This window comes from Procambarus clarkii, chromosome 8 (genome assembly GCF_040958095.1).
Source record: "Procambarus clarkii isolate CNS0578487 chromosome 8, FALCON_Pclarkii_2.0, whole genome shotgun sequence".
In the NCBI taxonomy this organism is placed as follows: Eukaryota; Metazoa; Arthropoda; class Malacostraca; order Decapoda; family Cambaridae; genus Procambarus; species Procambarus clarkii.
The window spans coordinates 21723530-21744889 of NC_091157.1; the positions used below are offsets into that span (position 1 = coordinate 21723530).

Genomic DNA, 21360 nt, shown 5'->3' on the forward strand with positions numbered 1-21360 from the left:
GTAGCACGGGCAATGGTGAACCCGTAGTGGACTTACCGGGCACAGGAGCGGGGCTGTAACTGACCCCATAATCACCACACCAGAAATATATATCTCTTTGTTATCTCTGGAGTCAAACTTAATCTGTGTGAACACTATGCAAATAAAGAGACCTAGTGTATGGAACTCACTCCCTAATGAATTGAAAAGTTGTCCAACTTTTGCCTTATTCAAAAACAAAAAGTACCTAATTTCAACTTCATAGTTTCCTACATAGTGCTTGAAACTTGCACTGCTACCCAATCCCCAATATTTATGTACCTAAGCCATACAACTTTACCATTGTAATCATTGCTGTCATCTTATATGTGCTATCAATATGCTTTATTGTCCCTATTAATCTTTGTCAAATTATCATTCAAAGCTATCACTACTATTAATCACAGCTATCAATGTGCTTTAATATACCTACTAATCTCTTAATTTTTTCTTAAAATGTACCTGTTAACATTTTATAATTTTTGCTAGAATTTACTTACTTAATATTATCTGCTAGATTAAGGACCTGCCCGAAACGCTGTGCGTACTAGTGGCTTTACAAGAATGTAAACACAATGCTATGTACTCTCACAAGCCCAATGTACCTTCTTGTATATAAATAAATAAATAAATAAATATATAAATAAATAAATAGATAAATAAATAAATAAATAAATAAATAAATAAATAAATAAATAAATAAATAAATAAATAAATAAATAAATAAATAAATAAATAAATAAATAAATAAATAAAAATTCCATTTATCTGCCCCCTGAAGAAAGTGGACCTCGGTTACGAATTCTACACCGACAAAAACAATGCTATATATTAATCAGGAATAGCCTCTTCAAAATGTTCACGAAATATACCATATTTTTTTTAGCACGAACAAGGAAGAACAAGTGAAAAGGCAACGATTGCCTGTGAGCAACTTTTGGGAGAAAGTCACGGCGACGATTAAGGATAGCCTAGTGGCAGTAAGAAACGAAGCTGAAAAAGTGTACCCCTAGTGGTGATGAGTTGCAGGGCAGTGTCATGGATTCTGCGGTCGGTAGACAGATCTAGGAATACCTCAAAAAGTTGGACTGGATTGAAGCTCTCGAAAAATTAGCTATGGCAAACAGATGGTGTGTAATGGAGAGTGAAGTGGGGGAGTGTAGTGAGAAGTGAAGTGAAGGAGTGAAACGGAGGGGAAAAAGTAAAGAAGAGGATGGCGTATCACAGATGGAAGAGTCTTAGGAAAAATGAACTATCCACGAATGATGGCAGTGTTCAACCTCGTGTGGTGGAAAATGTTGACAGGTAAGCTCAGGAAAAATGGTTTACAAAAATGAAATTGGAAGACATAGTTAATTTAAGAATAGAATTGCCGTTGATGGTAGTAGGAGGGTGTACAAGTGCTGAGCAAGAAGAAATTACAAAATGTTGGGAGTCTCTGACTAAGGAGATATTGCTTTTCAATGACTTAAAATGTCGGGAGGGTGTGGACAAGGTGAAGTCGATTATCAATGAATTGGGAAACTGCAGCAAAGTTCAGAGTCTGGGAACATAGAGGGAAAAATTACTGCATCTAGTTTGTATCCCTTCCATGTTGGTGTTAATTGTTAATCATGCTTTGTAACATTAGAACTTAAGGATCTTATTATGCTTTCACATGCATTATTCATTTGTTCCCACTTTGAAATGAAAGGGTTGATTCATTAGCTCCCTCGCTTTCATAAGTCTAATCGCCGAAGCTTCATTTATCTCTGAAATTCTATCCCCAATACTCCGTAAATTCAATCATACTATCATTATCTCAGTAATAGTATTTCTTGGGGTATGAGAATACTCTTGGGATTATTCTCATGGCTTTATTTTGCATCTTCTCCAACTTGTTTAGTCTGCCTTTACCATAGCAAGATATGACAAGGGCAGTAGAATCAATAAGAGATCTCACAATTAGCCATGTGATTACCATTGGAATGTGAAATATAGAATATAATTAATAATTGTGTACTGTATGGGTTTATGAGCCCCTTGAGGAACCTTATATAGACGAGTGTATAAATAGCCTAATTTAGGGGTAGAAATAGCCTAAGCTACTCTATCCCTTTGAGATGTACTTCTTTCTTATCTAAATAAACATACTTGAACTTGAACTAAATAGCCTAAGCTACTCTATCCTTTTGAAATGTACTTCCTTTCTCAATAAACGTACTTGAACTTGAAACACCCACGGCCACCACACTTTCAACAGTCGCTGCCCAGCACCCACGGCCACCACACCTTCAACAGTCGCTGCCCAGCACCCACGGCCACCACACCTTCAACAGTCGCTGCCCAGCATCCGCGGCCACCACACCTTCAACAGTCGCTACCCAGCACCCGCGGCCACCATATCTTCAACAGTCGCTGACCAGCACCCGCGGCCACAACATGTATCAACAGTCGCCACCCAGCAATCGCGTCAGCAACCGCGTTAACAGTCGCTACTCAGCACCTGCCACCACACGATTCAACAGTCGCTACTCAGCACCCGCCACCACCACACGCTTCTACAGTCACTACTCAGAATCCACCACCACCACCACACACTTCAACAGCCGCTGCTCTTCACCCGCCACCACCACACGCTTCAACAGTCGCTACTCAGAATCCGCCACCACCACAAGCTTCAACAGTCGCTGCTCAGCATCCGCCAACACCACGATCTCTAGGTGAGTGGTTCAAGATTATTTGTTTTAAAGTGTGACGCTGCATAGACTGATGGTCTCCAGTTACAGGTAAATACTATTTCGAGAGCTGTACTCCCCAGGTCATGGCCGGGGCTGTCACCAGGGGCCAGCTGTTGTTGTTGTTGTTTCAGATTTAGCTACTCAGAACGAAGTGTCCATGTAGCACGGGCTATAGTGAGCCCGTAATTGAGTCCGGTTATTCGCGATAACCTTGTTTCTGTGATATTTGGGCCTAAGTTTAAAATGGAGGAGGGGATTCCTACTTTTTCCCCGTTTATTTATCGCTTCTGTTTTAGTGCACTGGTTTTAGTCTTGCTTTATTAACATTATCTTGGAGGCGGATGAAAATGCAGAATGCTCACTAATGAGTCCCATTCCTCAAGGGCTTTTCTAATCATTGTAGTCGCGGTGGAATGTGCATCTAATGCAGCTGCTGTCGTTGGATTAATGTTGAGTTTGATGCGCAAGGCTTCAGTAGCTTCACATTCCAGTAAGTAGTGCAAAAGTGGCGCCTTTGCTTATGTTTCACAGATGCGACACTCATTAACTAGTGGGTTCATTACCTCCCAACAGCACTTGTAACCAAGTCTGAGTCTGTGTATGGCTACTGCAATGTCTCTGGATATCTTTTTGCCAGGCTTGAAAGAAGAGTAACCAGTGGCTTCTCGTACCGTATCGCAGTGGATCTTTCTTCCGCTACTTTGGATCTGTGACGACTTTTGATAGTTGAGAATATTTTTTTCTTGATTATCTCCTTAATCTGTCAGAAACTTTGAGGTATTTGAACCTGTACAACAGGCAAGGGCCAGCACTCAACATACATTATATCCTGATGTGTCCTGACTTAGTAACACTTCCCCCTCCCTGCACAACACTAGACATTAAGAACCCTTAGTACCGACTACTTTACACGAGTGCAAATCTACGCTTTAATTACTACACTTGACCAGTGTTACATCTTTACAACGCTCCAGAACACACTGATACCAAACTGACAAGGGCGCCGTAATGCCTTGCTAAGCTAGACTGACTTTGAGACGTCTTAGCTATATTAGACTGATACTATATATTCCCGTGCCATGCCAGATTGACAATGATGACATTGGCGAGCTATCGTGCTATACTGATTCTATCGCCCTTGCTATTCTAAACTGAAAAAAATGTGATAAACTACCACTACAGACCTGCTATGCTAAAGAGACATTGAAACACTTTAATGTCCATGATTGACTGTGAAAAACTTGTGCTAGGCTATCTGTACTCACCTAGTTGTGCTTATGGGGGTTGAGCTCTGGCTCTTTGGTCCCGCCTCTCAACTGTCAATCTGTGGAGCACTTGCTGTGTGCCAGGCTGTCTGTGGAACACTTGCTGTGTGCCAGGCTGTCTGTGGAGCACTTGCTGAGTGCCAGGCTGTCTGTGGAGCACTTGCTGTGTGCCAGGTGTCTGTGGAGCATTTTCTGTGTGACAGGCTGTCTGTGGAGAACTTGCTGTGTGCCAGGCTGTCTGTGGAGCACTTGCTGTGTGCCAGGTTGTCTGTGGAGCACTTGCAGTGTGTCAGGCTGTCTGTGGAGCACATGCTGTGTGCCAGGCTGTTTGTGGAGCACTTACTGTGTGCCTGGCTATCTGTGGAGCACTTGCTGTGTGCCAGGTTGTCTGTGGAGCACTTGCTGTGTGACAGGCTGTCTGTGGAGCACTTGCTGTGTGCCAGGCTGTCTGTGGAGCACTTAATGAGTGCCAGGCTGACTGTGGTGCACTTGCTGTGTGCCAGGCTGTCTGTGGAGCACTTGCTGTGTGCCAGGCTGTCTGTGGAGCACTTGCTGTGCCAGGCTGTCTGTGGAGCACTTGCTGTGCCAGGCTGTTTGTGGAGCACTTGCTGTGTGCCAGGCTGTCTGTGGAGCACTTGCTGTGTGCCAGGCTGTCTGTGGAGCACTTGCTGTGCCAGGCTGTCTGTGGAGCCCTTGATGGGTGCCAGGCAGTCTGTGGAGCACTTGCTGTGTGCCAGGCTGTCTGTGGAGCACTTGCTGTGAGCCAGGCTGTCTGTGGAGCACTTGTTGTGTGCACAGGCTGTCTGTGGAGCACTTGCTGTGTGCCAGGCTGTCTGTGGAGCACTTGTTGTGTGCCAGGCTGTCTGTGGAGCACTTGATTGCCATGCTGTCTGTGGAGCACTTGCTGTGTACCAGGCTTTCTTTGGAGCACTTGTTATGTGCCAGGCTGTCTGTGGAGCACTTTCTGTGTACTAGGCTGTCTGTGGAGCACTTGTTGTTTGCACAGGTTGTCTGTGGAGCACTTGCTGTGTACCAGGCTGTCTGTGGAGCATTTGCTGTGTGCCAGGCTGTCTGTGGAGCACTTGTTGTGTGCCAGGCTGTCTGTGGAGCACTTGCTGTGTACCAGGCTGTCTGTGGAGCACTTGCTGTGTACCAGGCTGTCTGTGGAGCACTTGCTGTGTACCAGGCTGTCTGTGGAGCACTTGCTGTGTACCAGGCTGTCTGTGGAGCACTTTCTGTGTACTAGGCTGTCTGTGGAGCACTTGCTGTGTGCCAGGCTGTCTGTGGAGCACTTGCTGTGCCAGGCTGTCTGTGGAGCACTTGCTATGCCAGCCTGTCTGTGGAGCACTTGATGGGTGCCAGGCTGTCTGTGGAGCACTTGCTGTGTGTCAGGCTGTCTGTGGAGCACTTGCTGTGAACCAGGCTGTCTGTGGAGCACTTGTGTACCAGGCTGTCTGTGGAGCACTTGCTGTGTACCAGGCTATCTGTGGAATACTTGTTGTGTGCCAGGCTGTCTTTGGAGCACTTTCTGTGTACTAGGCTGTCTGTGGAGCACTTGTTTTGTGCACAGGCTGTCTGTGGAGCACTTGCTGTGTACCAGGCTGTCTGTGGAGCAATTGCTGTGTACCAGGCTGTCTGTGGAGCACTTGCTGTGTACCCGGCTGTCTGTGGAGCACTTGTTGTGTGCCAGGCTCTCTGTAGAGAATTTGCTGTGTGCCTGGCTATCTGTGGAGTGCTTGCTGTATGCCAGGCTGAGTGCCTGCTGTGTGCCAGGCTGAGTGTTTGATAAGTGCCAGGCTGAGTGCTTGATTTGTGCCAGGCTGAGTGACTGCTGTATGCCGGGCTGAGTGCCTGCTGTGTGCCAGGCTGAGTGCCTGCTGTGTGCCAGGCTGAGTGCCTGATGTGTGCCAGGCTGAGTGCCTGCTGTGTGCCAGGTTGAGTGCCTGCTGTGTTCCAGGCTGAGTGCCTGCTGTGTGCCAGGCTGAGTGCCTGTTGTGTGCCAGGCTGAGTGCCAGCTATGTGCCAGGCTGAGTGCCTGCTGTGTGCCAGGCTGAGTGCCTGCTGTGTGCCAGGATGAGTGCCTGCTGTGTGCCAGGCTGAGTGCCTGCTGTGTGCCAGGCTGAGTGCCTGCTGTGTGTCAGGCTGAGTGCCTGCTGTGTGCCAGGCTGAGTGCTTGATGTGTGCCAGGCTGAGTGCTTGATGTGTGCCAGGCTGAGTGCCTGCTGTGTGCCAGGCTGAGTGCCTGTTGTGTGCCAGGCTGAGTGCCTGCTGTGTGCCAGGCTGAGTGCCTGCTGTGTGCCAGGCTGAGTGCCTGCTGTGTGCCAGGCTGAGTGCCTGCTGTGTGCCAGGCTGAGTGCCAGGTTGAGTGCCTGCTGTGTGCCAGGCTGAGTGCCAGGTTGAGTGCCTGCTGTGTGCCAGGCTGAGTGCCTGCTGTGTGCCAGGCTGAGTGCCTGCTGTGTGCCAGGCTGAGTGCCTGCTGTGTGCCAGGCTGAGTGCCTGCTGTGTGCCAGGCTGAGTGCCTGCTGTGTGCCAGGCTGAGTGCCTGCTGTGTGCCAGGCTGAGTGCCTGCTGTGTGCCAGGCTGAGTGCCTGCTGTGTGCCAGGCTGAGTGCCAGGCTGAGTGCCTGCTGTGTGCCAGGCTGAGTGCCTGCTGTGTACCAGGTTGAGTGCCTGCGGTGTGCCAGGCTGAGTGCCTGCTGTGTGCCAGGCTGAGTGCCTGCGGTGTGCCAGGATGTTGTGCCAGGCTGTCTGTGGAGCACTTGCTCTGTATCAGGCTGTCTGTGGAGCACTTGCAGTGTGCCAGGCTGTCTGTGGAGCACATGCTGTGTGCCAGGCTGTTTGCGGAGCACTTGCTGTATGCCTCGTTGTCTGTTGAGCACTTGCTGTATGCCAGGCTGTCTGTGGAGCACTTGGTGTGTGCCAGGCTGTCTGTGGAGAACTTGCTGAGTGCCAGGCTTCTGTGGAGCACTTGATGGGAGCCAGGCTGTCTGTGGAGCACTTGATGGGTGCCAGGCTGTCTGTGGAGCACTTGCTGTGTGCCAGGCTGTCTGTGGAGCACTTGCTGTGTGCCAGGCTGTCTGTGGAGCACTTGCTGTGCCAGGCTGTCTGTGGAGCACTTGCTGTGCCAGGCTGTCTGTGGAGCACTTGATGGGTGCCAGGCTGTGTGTGGAGCACTTGCTGTGTGCCAGGCTGTCTGTGGAGCACTTGCTGTGAACCAGTCTATCTGTGGAGCACTTGCTGTGCCAGGCTGTCTGGGGAGCACTTGATGGGTGCCAGGCTGTCTGTGGAGCACTTACTGTGAACCAAGCTGTCTGTGGAGCACTTGTTGTGTGCACAGGCGGTCTGTGGAGCACTTGCTGTGTGCCAGGCTGTCTGTGGAGCACTTGTTGTGTGCCAGGCTGTCTGTGGAGCACTTGTGTACCAGGCTGTCTGTGGAGTACTTGCTGTGTACCAGGCTGTCTGTGGAGAACTTGTTGTGTTCCAGGCCGTCTGTGGAGCACTTTCTATGTACTAGGCTGTCTGTGGAGCACTTGTTGTGTGCACAGGCTGTCTGTGGAGCACTTGCTGTGTACCAGGCTGTCTGTGGAGCAATTGCTGTGTGCCAGGCTGTCTGTGGAGCACTTGTTGTGTGCCAGGCTGTCTGTGGAGCACTTGCTGTGTACCAGGCTGTCTGTGGAGCACTTGTTGTGTGTCAGGCTGTCTGTGGAGAATTTGCTGTGTGCCAGGCTATCTGTGGAGTGCCTGCTGTATGCCAGGCTGATCAGTTCCTGCTGTGTGCCAGGCTGAGTGCCTGATGTGTGCCAGGCTGAGTGCCTGATGTGTGCCAGGCTGAGTGCCTGATGTGTGCCAGGCTGAGTGCCTGATGTGTGCCAGGCTGAGTGCCAGGCTGAGTGGCTGCTGTGTGCCTGCTGTGTGCCAGGCTGAGTGCCTGTTGTGTGCCAGGCTGAGTGCCTGCTGTGTGCCAGGCTGAGTGCCTGCTGTGTGCCAGGCTGAGTGCCTGCTGTGTTCCAGGCTGAGTGCCTGCTGTGTGCCAGGCTGAGTGCCTGCTGTGTGCCAGGCTGAGTACCTGCTGTGTGCCAGGCTGAGTGCCTGCTGTGTGCCAGGCTGAGTGCCTGCTGTGTGCCAGGCTGAGTGCCTGCTGTGTGCCAGGCTGAGTGCCTGCTGTGTGCCAGGCTGAGTGCCTGCTGTGTGCCAGGCTGAGTGCCTGCTGTGTACCAGGCTGAGTGCCTGCTGTGTGGCAGGCTGAGTGCCTGCTGAGTGCCAGGCTGAGCGCCTGGTTGCGTGCCAGGCTGAGCACCTGGCTCTGTACTCAGAGTTGTACTCACCTAGTTGAGCTTGGGGGGAGGGGGGTAAGCTCTGGCTCTTTGGTCCCGCCTCTCAACTGTCAATCAACTGGTGTACAGATTCCTGAGCCTACTGGGCTGTATCATATCTACATTTGAAACGTGTATGGAGTTTGCCTCCACCACATCAGTGCTTAATACATTCCATCTGTTATCAGCTCTTGACACTGAAAAAGTCCTTGTGGCTCAATTTGGGAACTCAGTTTTCACCTGTGGCATTTTGTTCGCGTACCACCAGTGTTAAATAGTTAATTTTTATATACCCTGTCTATACCTCTGAGAATTTTGTAGGTAGTGATCATGTCTCCCCGAGCTCTCCTCTCTTTCAGTGACGTGAGGTGCATTTCACGCAGCCTTTTCTCGTAACTCATGCCTCTTAGTTCTGGAACTAACCTAGTGGCATTTCTTTGAACTTTTCCAACTTCATCCTTTGCTTGACAAGGTACGGGCTCCATGCAAGGGGCCGCATAATCCAGGATTGGTGCCACATATGGCCATTGGCAGGCCATATGTGGTATACAAGGTTCTGAAGGATTCCTTACACAGGTTCCTGAAGGCAGTCCTGGTGTTAGCCAGTCTTTGATACGCTGCTGATGTTATTCTTTTGATGTGGGCTTCAGGTTTGGTGTGATATCAACTAGATTTTTCTCTTTGTCCGTTTAATGAAGGACTTCATCTCCCATTCAGTATCCTGTTTCCACTGCCTAAGTTTCATTATCTTATATATACTCGGGTTGAACTTTAGTATCTATTTGCTGGTCCATTCATTCAGTTTGTCTAGGTCATCTTATAGCCTCATATTGTCTTCCTCCATCTTAATCCTCCTCATAATATTTGCATCATCAGCAAACAATGAGAGGAACGATTCTGTACCCCTGGTAGATGATTTACATATATCAGAAACAGTAAAGGTCCAAGGACTGATCCCTGTGGGACTCCACTGGTGATGCTTCGCCAATCTGAGATGTCGCCTTTCACATTGACTTGCTGTCTTCTGTTGCTTAGGTACTCCCTTATACAACAGAGTACCTATCCTTTCACTCCTGCCTACATCTCCAGCAGGTGCACTAGCCTTATGTGGTACTGTGTCAAAGGCTTTCTGACAATCCAAAAAAATGAAGTCTGTCCCCCACCTCCTCTCTTCCCTGCATGATTTTTGTTGCCTGGCCATAGAATTCCGTTAATCTTGTGAGGCAGGACTTGCCATCCATGAACCCATGCCAATTTTGCGTTAAAAAAGTTCTTTCGCTCCAGATGTTCCACTAGTTTTTTTTCGCACAATCTTCTCCATCAACTTGCATGGTATGCGCGTTAAGGTGTTAGTGCAGGCCATGGGTGTTAGTGCAGGGGGGTGGCATGCCATGGGTGTTAATACAGGGGGGAGGGGGTAGCAGGCTATAGGTGTTAGTATAGGGGGGTGGCAGGTCATGGGCATTAGTGCAGGGTGTGGCAGGCCATGAGTGTTAATACAGGGTGGTGGCAGGCCATGGGTGTTAGTGCAGGGGAGGTGGCAGGCCATAGGTGTTAGTATAGGGGGGTGGCAGGTCATGGGCATTAGTGCAGGGTGTGGCAGACCATGGGTGTTAGTGCACGGGGGGTGTGCAAGGGAGGGGGTGGCAGGCCATGGGTTTTAGTGCACAGGGGTGGCAGGCAATAGGTGTTAGTGCAGGGGGGGGGGGTGGCAGGCCATGGATGTTAGTGCAGGGTGTGGCAGGCCATGGGTGTTAGTACAGTGGGAGGGGTGGGGTGGAAGGCCATGGGTGTTAGTGTAGGGGGGGGGTGGCAGGCAATGGGTGTTAGTGTAGAGGGGGTGGCAAGCTATGGGTGTAAGTGCACAAAGGGTGGCAGGCCATGGGTGTTAGTGCAGAGTGTGACATGCCATCAGTGTTAGTCCAAAGCGGGGGGGGGGGTAACAGGCCATTGGTGTAAGTGCAGGGTGTGGCAGGCCATGGGTGTTAGTGCAGGAGGGGTTGCAGGCCATTGTTGTCAGTGCAGAGGGGAGGGGTGGCAGACAATGGGTGTTAGCGCAGGGTGTTACATGCCATTGGCGTTAGTGCAGGGTGTGTTTACTAGTTGTGTTTAATAGTTGTGTTTTGCGGGGGTTGAGCTTTGCTCTTTCGGCCCGCCTCTCAACTGTCAATCAACTGTTTACTAACTACCACACACACACACCCCAGGAAGCAGCCCGTGACAGCTGACTAACTCCCAGGTACCTATTTACTGCTAGGTAACAGGGGCACTTAGGGTGAAAGAAACTTTGCCCATTTGTTTCTGCCTCGTGCGGGAATCGAACCAGCGCCACAGAATTACGAGTCCTGCACGCTATCCACCAGGCTACGAGGAGTGGCAGCCCATGGGTGTTAGTGCAGGGTGTGGCAGGCCATGGGTGTTAGTGCAGGGTGTAGTAGGCCATGGGTGTTAGTGCAGGGTGTGGCAGGCTATTGGTGTTAGTGCAGGAGGGGTGGCAGGTCATGTGTTTCAGTGCACGGGGGTGGCAGGCCATGGGTGTTAGTGCAGGGGGGGGTGGTAGGCCATGGGTGTTAATGCAGGGTGTGGCAGGCCATGGGTGTTAATGCAGGGTGTGGCAGGCCATGGGTGTTAGTGCAGGGTGTGGCAGGCCATGGGTGTTAGTGAAGGGGGGGGGGGTGGCTGGCCATGGTTGTTAGTGTAGTGGGGTGGCAGGCCATGGGTGTTAGTGCAAGGGGTTGGCAGGCCATGGTTGTTAGTGCAAGAGGGTGATAGGTCATGGGTTGCAGAGCACGGGGGTGGCAGGCCATGGGTGTTAGTGCAGGGACACCCATACCCTGGTGGCAGGGTATGGGTGTCAGTGCAGGGTGGGTGGCAGGTCATGGGTATTAGTGCAGGGGGGGGGGCATGATATGCAATTGTTGTTAGTGCAGGGCGGGTGGCTGGCCATGGGTGTTAGTGCAGGAGGGTGGCAGGCTATGGGGTGTTAGTGCAAGGGAGGTGGTAAGCCATGGGTGTTAATGCAGGGTGTGGGATGCCAAGGGTATTAGTGCAGGGAGGGGATTGGCAGGCAATGGGTGTTATCATGGGTGTTAGTGCATGGGTGACACAATAAGGCACCTAAATTATTAGCACAGTCTCAGAGCTTGGGGTGTAGGACTATCAGAACCCTCTCCAGGTAAATTTATTTGTTTGCCTTGTTCGGGTTGAATGTAGACACAGTAATCGCAGTAATTCGAAGACACAGTAATTCAATGGTACTGGCGGTTTATGAATCGGGCGAGTGTCTTGCTTAGTCAAAAATTTAATGACGGGTGCCCATATGGGGTCTTGTCTCTGTTCCGTTTCTACTACTGTAGCATCTAATGCTGGGTAATTTAACTGAATTGCAGCTACGTGTCGAGAAAACGCATCGGCTACAACATTTTGCTTCCCTGGAATATATCCAAATGTGGGATTGAATTCTTGAATTGTGAGCAAATATCTAGCAAACTTTCCAACTGGATTCTTATTTTTGAACAAGGGAATTAATGGTTGGTGATCTGTAAGAACATGAACTGGGTAATTATAAATTGTATCCTTGAAATGTTTAAGTGCCCAGACAACTGCCAAGGCTTCTCGTTCTGTTGCACTATAATTTTTCTCTTCTTTAGATAAAGTACGGCTAGCATACGCTATTGCGTGATCTCTGTGACCTTCTGCTTGAAGTAATGCAGCACCTAAACCTATGTCACTAGCATCTGTAACCAACGTAAAAGGTTTAGAAAAATCTGGGTACCTAAGGACAGGTGACGAAATCAAGGCTGACTTGAGTTTTTTGAATGACTGATCCTGGGCCTCTCCCCAAACAAAGGGTTCATCTTTTCTTTGCAACTTGTAAAGCGGAGCGGCTATAATAGAGAATCCAGCAATAAATGAACGATAAAATCCTACAAGACCTGTGAACTGTCTTACGGCTTCAGCGGTACGAGGTGTTGGAAAATCACGGGCAGCAATAATTTTTTATTCATTCAATGTAATACCCGAAGGTGTAACTGTATGACCTAGGAAATTAATCTTCTGCTTTAAAAATGAACATTTTGCAAGCTTTATTTTTAAATTAGCTTCAGCAAGCTTTGCAAGTACTTTCTCAAGGTTCTGGAAATGAGTCTGAACATCTTGCGACATGATTATGAGATCATCAAGGTAAACTAGAAGAGTACTTCCTATCAATCTACGAAATAGATTTGTCATGAGCCGTGAAAAGGTTATTGGACTACTCCGCAAACCAAATGGCATTCTTTTGAAATGAAAATGACCATTGGGAGTACTAAAGGCTGTCAATTGTTTACTTTCCTCATCAAGGGGGATTTGCCAGAATCCCTGCAACAAATCTAACGTTGAGAATACTTTATTTCTACCAATACTTTGCAACAAATCATTTAGAACTGGAAGTGGGAAACGATCAGGTATTGTTACTCTGTTAAGCTTCTGATAATCGATTACAGGTCTCCAAGTCCCATCTCGCTTTGGTACAAGAATCAATGGAGCGTTCCATGGCGAATTACTCGATTCAATTACATCACTCTGTAACATTTCCTCTACAAGTCTATCGGCTTCTGCTCTCTGAGAATGGGGAAGACGGTAAGCTGGTACATAAATAGGCATAGTTCCCTGTTCAAGGGGAATTTTATGTGTAATAAGAGGAGTGAGACCTAACTTTTCTCCTGGTAGAGCAACAACAGCTCTATTCCTGTTCAAAATTTCCAAAAGCTGAGCCACAGAGTCAGGAAAATCAGTAGGACTGAGGTGTTGCGCTTGCACCTCTGGCTGAGATCCCTGTTCTCCTGGTGTGAGTGTACAAACAGTATGATCCATGGAGACATCATCCACAACTCGCACCGGTAACGAGTAATGGGCAAAATCTACAACATGAGTACCAGACTGGAGATGGATGTCGGCAATGCTAGTGTTTGCAATAAATAATGTAGCAGTACCATCCTGCACTGTGTGATAGAAGGGTTCAACAAATGTACCATTCACTTTACATGTTTCACTTTCCGCAATCACATCCGACAACTCAGGCACTCCCTGAACCTTAACTCTTATTCTGGTGAGAGAATGAGGGTGTAGCACAGTGTCAGTGGCCGTGGAACCACTGACTTCAGAGATGGAAGCTGCCAGGCGAGCGAGACAACGAGAATCCGTTAGGGCGTCCCCTTCCAGAAAGTCCCGATACTCACTCTCCTTAACAACTGCACAACTACAGTGCGTCAATCGAGTGATTGTTTTCTCAGGTATGCTACCACGACAATGATCTGACAAACCTACGCTAGCAAGGCGGGTGTCAACAAAATTAACGTAATCTGATTGAAGGTTGAACTCATGGCCCTGTCGATACATGCTACACAAGGGTATGACGTGGTCTTTAATACTTATGTACCAACGATGGGGAAACAATGCAATATTTTCATCAATCATGGTGTACAGACCTAAGAGAATGTCTCCAGGAAAATGAATAATGTCAACAACTAAACATGTTATAGATAATGTGACATCATTGAACTTGAGTGGGAGGTCAATTTCACCCTGAACTTTTACTTTATTTCCTGAAATACCACTTAGAAAAGGTATGTAAGAACATAAGAACAAAGTTAACTGCAGAAGGCCTATTGGCCCATTCGAGGCAGCTCCTATCTATAACCACCCAATCCCACTCATATACTTGTCCAACTCGCGCTTGAAACAATCGAGGGACCCCACCTCCACCACGTTATGCGGCAATTGGTTCCACAAATCAACAACCCTGTTACTGAACCAGTATTTACCCAAGTCTTTCCTAAATCTAAACTTATCCAATTTATACCCATTGTTTCGTGTTCTGTCTTGTGTTGATATTTTTAATACCCTATTAATATCCCCCCTGTTATGTCCATTCATCCACTTGTAAACCTCTATCATGTCACCCCTAACTCTTCGCCTTTCCAGTAAATGCAACTTAAGCTTTGTTAATCTTTCTTCATGTGAAAGATTTCTAATATGGGGAATTAACTTAGTCATCCTACGTTGGACACGTTCAAGTGAATTTATATCCATTCTATAATACGGAGACCAAAACTGAACTGCATAATCTAAATGGGGCCTAATCAGAGCAAGATATAGCTTAAGAACCACACCAGGTGTCTTGTTACTAACGCTTCGATTAATAAATCCCAGTGTCCTATTCGCCTTATTACGAACATTCATGCATTGATCCTTTTGTTTTAAATTCTTACTAATCATAACTCCCAGATCCCTTTCGCAATCCGACTTCGCAATCTCAACACCATCTAGCTCGTATCTTGTAACTCTATCATCATTACCTAGCCTCAGAACTTTACATTTATCAGCATTAAACTGCATTTGCCAATCCTTTGACCATTTCAAAACCCTATCTAGATCAACTTGAAGTGATAGTGAGTCCTCCTCCGAATTAATTTCCCTACCGATTTTCGTACCATCGGCAAATTTGCAAATGCTGCTACTCAAACCTGAATCTAAATCATTTATATATATATTATAAACAACAGAGGTCCCAGGACAGAGCCCTGAGGTACTCCACTAACAACATTGTCCCACGCTGACTTAACCACATTTATACTAACTCTCTGTTTTCTTTAGGAATAGCCATGCCCTAATCCAAGTTAATATAGCACCCCCAATACCATGAGCTTCTATTTTTTTAATTAGTCTTTCATGTGGCACTGTATCAAAAGCTTTGCTAAAGTCAAGGTACACAACATCAAAATCCTTACCACTATCAACTGCCTCAACTATGCTGGAATAAAAAGTTAGCAAATTTGTTAAACATGAACGGCCATTTGTAAAACCATGTTGCGACTCATTTATTAATTTATGTTTTTCAAGATGGAGACGAATTGTATTTGCAATTATTGATTCAAGTAACTTTCCCACAATAGACGTTAGGCTAATTGGCCGATAGTTTGACGCAAGTGATCTATCTCCTTTCTTAAAAATTGGTACCACATTAGCTACCTTCCATGACTCTGACACTCTGCCTGACTCTATTGATTTATTAAATATGGTAGACAGTGGCTCGGAAAGCTCCTCTTTGCATTCTTTAAGCACCCTGGCAAACACTTCATCCGGCCCTGGGAATTTGTTTGATTTTAGTTTTCTAATTGTTTAATTGCATCCTCCCTGGTAACTGCTAAACTAGTCAACCTGTCCTCATCCCCACCCACATAGACTTGTTTGGCTGAAGGCATATTGTTAAGTTCTTCTTTAGTAAATACAGATATAAAATATTTGGTAAAAATACTACTCATCTCCTTGTCATTATCCGTTATTTGACCTGTCTCAGATTTTAATGGACCTATCCTTTCCCTGGTCTTAGTTCGATATAACTGAAAAAACCCTTTAGGATTTGACTTTACTTGCTCTGCTATGCGAACTTCATAGTTTCTTTTTGCTTTCCTAATCTCTTTTTTAACATTTCTAACCAGTTGTATGAATTCCTGTTCTAAACTGACTTCCCCATTCTTAATCCTATTGTACCAAGCTCTCTTTTTACCTATAAGGTTCTTTAAATTATTTGTTATCCACTTTGGGTCATTAGTATTCGATCTATTCAATTTGTATGGTATACTACGTTCCTGTGCTTTGTTTAGAATATTCTTAAATAAGTTATATATTAAATCCACATCGAAATCCCCTTTTACGTCACCTATCGCTGGGTTCATGTCTCGCTCTAAGACCGGCCCACACCCCATACCCAAGACTTTCCAATCTATTTGACCCCAAAAATTTCTTAGGCTATTAAAATCAGCTTTTCGAAAATCTGGCACTTTAACAGAATTTTCTCCTACAGGTCTATTCCATTCTATGCTAAATCTGATTACTTTGTGATCACTGTTCCCTAGCTCACTCCCTATTTCGATGTCATTAATTTGTGTTTCCCTGTTAGTTAACACTAAATCTAAAATATTATTTTCCCGCGTTGGCTCCTTAATGTGTTGCGTAAGAAAGCAATCGTCAATTAATTCTAGAAAATCTTCTGCTTCATTATTCCCTGTTTTGTTCACCCAGTTTATTCTACTAAAATTAAAGTCACCCATGACATAAATACTGTTAGATCTAGATGCTCTAGATATTTCATCACATAGATGCTTTGCTTCCATTCTGTCTAAATTTGGTGGCCTATATATAACTCCTATTATAATATTATTTGCTTTTTCGTTTAATTCTATCCAAATAGTTTCTGTGTGTGGCTCAGTTTTGATTCCCTCTTTGAGACTACATTTCAAAATTGTCCCTAACATATATGGCTACTCCCCCTCCTCGTCTAATATATCTATCTGTGTGAAATAGTTTAAATCCATTTATCTGATAATCAGCTAATAGTTCTCTATTTTCTACATTTATCCACGTTTCGGTAAGTGCAATAATATCTATTTTTTTCTGTGCAGACAAGAGCATTTAATTCATTAATTTTATTTCTTAGATTTCTACTGTTAGTGTAATATATCCTAAGTGAATTGTTATTTTGAGGCCCTTTTCTTTCCCTGATCATTTTGCCAATTCTTTTCTCCCACGAACACATACTTTTATTACCTCCTTCCTCCAAATCAATTCCCATACCACTATCTACTAACAGTTTAAACCCAAACAAACACCTCTAACCACTGGTTCCAACGAGTTCGCAACAGCAACAACCTCAGCCCTCGATAGATGCACCCCATCACGAGCATACATTTCATTTCTTCTATAGAAGTGTTCCCAGTTGTCTATGAAAGATATTGCATTTGATTTGCAATATCTTTCCAGCCGGCATTTGACACAAAGTGCCCTCGACATCCATTCTTTTCCCACTCCCTTTCTTGGAAGAATGCCACATATGATCGGGATTCCTCCCTTGCTCCTAACTAATTCAATGGCTGTCCTGAATTTCTGTATTAGTTCCTCACTCCTAATTCGCCCAACATCATTACCCCCTGCACTAATGCAAATAATGGGTTTGTTCCCATTTCCCGTCATAATATCATTCATGTTTCCAACAATATCACCAATTCCAGCTCCCGGATAGCAAACCCTTAATATGTTCCCCCCTATCTCTGGCAAAGTCCCCCTATGTGTGACTGTTTTAAAGTAGTAGGGTGCTTACTTTCAATGTCTCTAAGAGCTGAGGGCTTGACAATATTAATTTTTGAACCTGAGTCAAGAAAAGCTTTTAAAACTCTACCATGTACAATGGCTGAGACAAGGGGAACATCACTTGAGACTGGACAAGTTACTACTTTTGACTTACGTTGTCTGGGATATATGCGTCTTGTTTGGGTCAAATTTACTGTGGATCCGTCAACATCTACAACTGGTCTAGAGTCAGTGTCCTCCTCTGTCAAGTGTCCAAATCTATTTTGGGTAGCTACTGAATACACAGGGAGGGCACTAGGATTGGCTAGCTTGAATTGGTTAGCGGATGGCCTTGGGGGTTTCCCGACGACATGGAGTGAACATTCTGATCTCCAGCATTCTGTGACCGAGCATTATAATTTGAAGTTGCATTATAACTGGGCTGGGAGTTGTAATTACGTGAGTTCTGATAATGTCTTGGACGCTGTGCGCCTCGCCAAGACTGACCATGGGAGTTACGAGGTGGAGATGTCCTTTGCCTAGCTCTACAATCCGCAGTGTGGTGACCAACTTGTTTATGGTACGTGCAATATGGAAGCCTAGAATGATTAGATTGGCGAAGGGACCGAGAGAATTGTCTAGGAGGTGATGATCTAGGGGCGGACCAACAGTCTCTTGTGAGGTGGTTACTCTTACCACAATGCCAACATGTGGGGGTGGATGGTTGTGGACTATGGCGTTTCGGCAATTTATGAGGCGACGAATTTGACTGGGGGCTACGAGCATGGGTACGCTTCTGCGACCAAGAGTTTTGAGAGCTTGTGGGAGGATGCTGAGAGCTTGTTACTACATTTACAGTATCAGAGGGTGGCAACAGTTGAGCACTTCGGGGAGCTAGTTTATCGGCGGCATTGTTAATGGCCTCAAATACTTCACCAATTTCATGTTTAACACCAAAATTTTGTTGCTCAATGATTGGTTTAGTATGCTCTGGGGCAAAATGCATTAAAGTCGTAAATGCTATCATCTTGGCCATAGCCTCAGGGGACAGATTATTGTCTTTATCTAACCATGTCGAATTATTCATAGCAGAAACTAAGGCATACAGATACTGATCGAGACGGCTAGTAAACGCATTAAACGATTCACCAGGCTGCATGGTGGCATTGGCAATTTTCTTGACTAACCTATACGGGTCAAGGTCTCCTTTGTTAACAAAGCGACGGCGAAAGAAATCCTTAAATTCGGGCCAAGACTGGAGGCTAACAATGGCTTTCTCATCAACAACAAAACGTGCATCACCTTTGGTTGCGTCCACAGCTGACCGTGTAATTGCTAAGTATTCGGCATCAGTAGGCTTAGAAAAACGTGCAACAGTTTTCGCTTCAACCTTACTAAACCATGACTCTAATAAGCAGGATTCACCAGCAAAAAGAGGAATAGCCATTTCCTGAGCTGATCTCTGGCCATTGGGACGAGCAACTGTTCCCGTTGAGTCTGAGGGTGTTTCAACAGTGGTAGGCATTGTCACAGCCGTGGAAGGAATATTTGAACGCAGATTATAATTAAGTGCACCTGGCATCAGAAATAGTATACACAAAAATAAACACACACAAAAATATCAACTTGGCTAAAGTAAGAAAAATGGCACAAATAAAACTATTAATATGGGCTAGGCAACAAATAATTAAGAACAAGCAAAGTGTGAATTAAATTAGCACAAATAATTAAGAACTAGCAAAACTGTGAATTAAATTAGCAATCTGGTATGAATATGACTGGGATTAGAAGCATGCAAATTAATTAAACCAGGCTAAGCACAGAAATTTAGAATAAAAACTGTAAAATGCAATTGGAAAATTTCATTAAAAAGATTCAACACAACAAGCGGCAATGCAAGAAATATGGATGTAGCACATAAACTGGACGCAGGAATGTATATAACTGCTATGGTAAAAGTTTAAAATAAAATGCTTAAAGGATAAATTTCAAAGTTAGGTCTGGAAAATATAAAAAAAATTCTATGTTCTATTGTCTATGGAAAGCTCAAAAATAAATTTCTATTATGCAAAATAAACTGCTAGAAACAATTATTTCTGATAACGGAGGAATGAGACAACGACAGCATTGGGAACTATTTTATTTAACTTTTTAGTAGAAACAAATAAATAAATTTTTCAGACCATGTTAATGAACAGGTAACTTGTTTAAGTTTACAACAGCATAAATACATGTATAACTTGACTACAATGACTTAATAACATTAATACATATGCTATATCCGGTAACTAAATAGAACATGGTCTGCAGAACGCGGAATCCTTATTAACTATTGGTACAAATTTAACAATACTCTTACAAGTGAGAGTAAGTAGCTGCGGACAGCGTAATACTTAGGGGCCGGCGCTGCACCCCCCAGTTTACCAACAATAAAGGACAAAGTACATAGGACTGTGCGTAGGGTTATTTGCCGCTGACCGCTAACAAACTAGAAATGCTCTGCAAATCAAGGGGCTCAGAATGTGGAATGACCTTCCCAACCATGTTAAAGACTGTACCTCTCTCAACCAGTTTAAGATAAAAACTAAACACTACCTAATAAATTCCTTGTAATCTACCTCACTCCTCTATTGTCAACCCATGTCTGTTATTTTTTTTTTTTTTTTTTTTTAATCAACACTGTTTGTCAACCTATTGTATTTGTGCTGCTTTTTCAGTCATGTTCCCCTTTTTTTATCTTTATTTGTATTTGTTCTCAACACTTTTTATTCTTTATGCTCAATTAGTATTAAGTTCTAGATATTAATGTTTTTCTTGCCCGAAACGCATTGCGTAATAGAACTATTTATTTAACTTTTTTAGTAGAAACAAATAAATAAATTTTTCAGACCATGTTAATGAACAGGTAACTTGTTTAAGTTTACAACAGCATAAATACATGTATAACTTGACTACAATGACTTAATAACATTAATACATATGCTTATATCCGGTAACTAAATAGAACATGGTCTGCAGAACGCGGAATCCTTATTAACTATTGGTACAAGTAAGGCAAACGTTTACATAATTTTCAAGTAGAATCAGGGCTTATAGAGTATCATATAGTGGCCTAACACATGACAGAAATAATGCGCCAATCCCAGACATAATGTGAAATGGTAAATTACTAGTAGCTGTAGAATACACCTATAGGACAAATTTAACAATACTCTTACAAGTGAGAGTAAGTAGCTGCGGACAGCGTAATACTTAGGGGCCGGCGCTGCACCCCCACTCGCAGAGCCAGCTGGCCGGCCCCCCCCCCCCCCGAAGGGCGAGTGCCCGCTGGCCGCGGAATTGGTTTGGATTGATGTCCAAAGAGCTTGGAAAGGATGATGTTAGGAAAAAAGATGGGGCGATGAAATTCTTGGAAGAGGATTTGGATGTGGAGAGAGGAGGCTTGAAATTTCGGTGGCCCGTCCACCTTGGATTGGAGATGTTTTTTCCAGCAAAGCCTGTAGGTTAAGTTCTTCTTGGGCGGCAGGAGGCTAGTGGTGGGGCAGGGTGATGTCGTCCTGGTTCACTTGAGGTGGTCTGTCTGGCTTGGAGGAGGCGTCTTCCTTATTGAGGTGGTGAGAGGAAAGTTCACTGTTGCTTGTTGTTATCTTGACCACGAGGTATTCGCATGTACTTCCCAAATGACATCGGCGTTATTGGTGTTCCTGTCAGGTCTTCGTCTTCTTCCAGGAAGGTCACTTGTCCCCTCTTGAAGTCGTATTTAGGGTCGACGTATTCCCTCTCCAGAGCGCAGAGGTCAACATAATGTTCCAAGGTCTCGTGGTGGACAAACACAGGGTAAGGAAAAGCAGGTCTTGAGCTGGTTGATGATCCTGTTGCATTCTAAGGCAATGACCATTCTTGTGCTACGATTGCTGTTGAAAATGCCATCGTGAAT

General features: G+C 45.4%; 1 protein-coding gene across 1 annotated transcript in view; it reads left to right on the top strand.

The window, feature by feature from the left end:
* The first annotated feature begins 2317 nt into the window (after positions 1–2317).
* LOC138361839 (uncharacterized) overlaps positions 2318–21360 on the top strand; it is a 34952-nt gene continuing 15909 nt past the window's right edge. Inside the window, exon 1 of the mRNA XM_069320932.1 lies at positions 2318–2720. Coding sequence (XP_069177033.1) covers positions 2440–2720 — 281 coding nt within the window. The 5' untranslated portion in view covers positions 2318–2439. The remainder of the gene's footprint in view (positions 2721–21360) is intronic.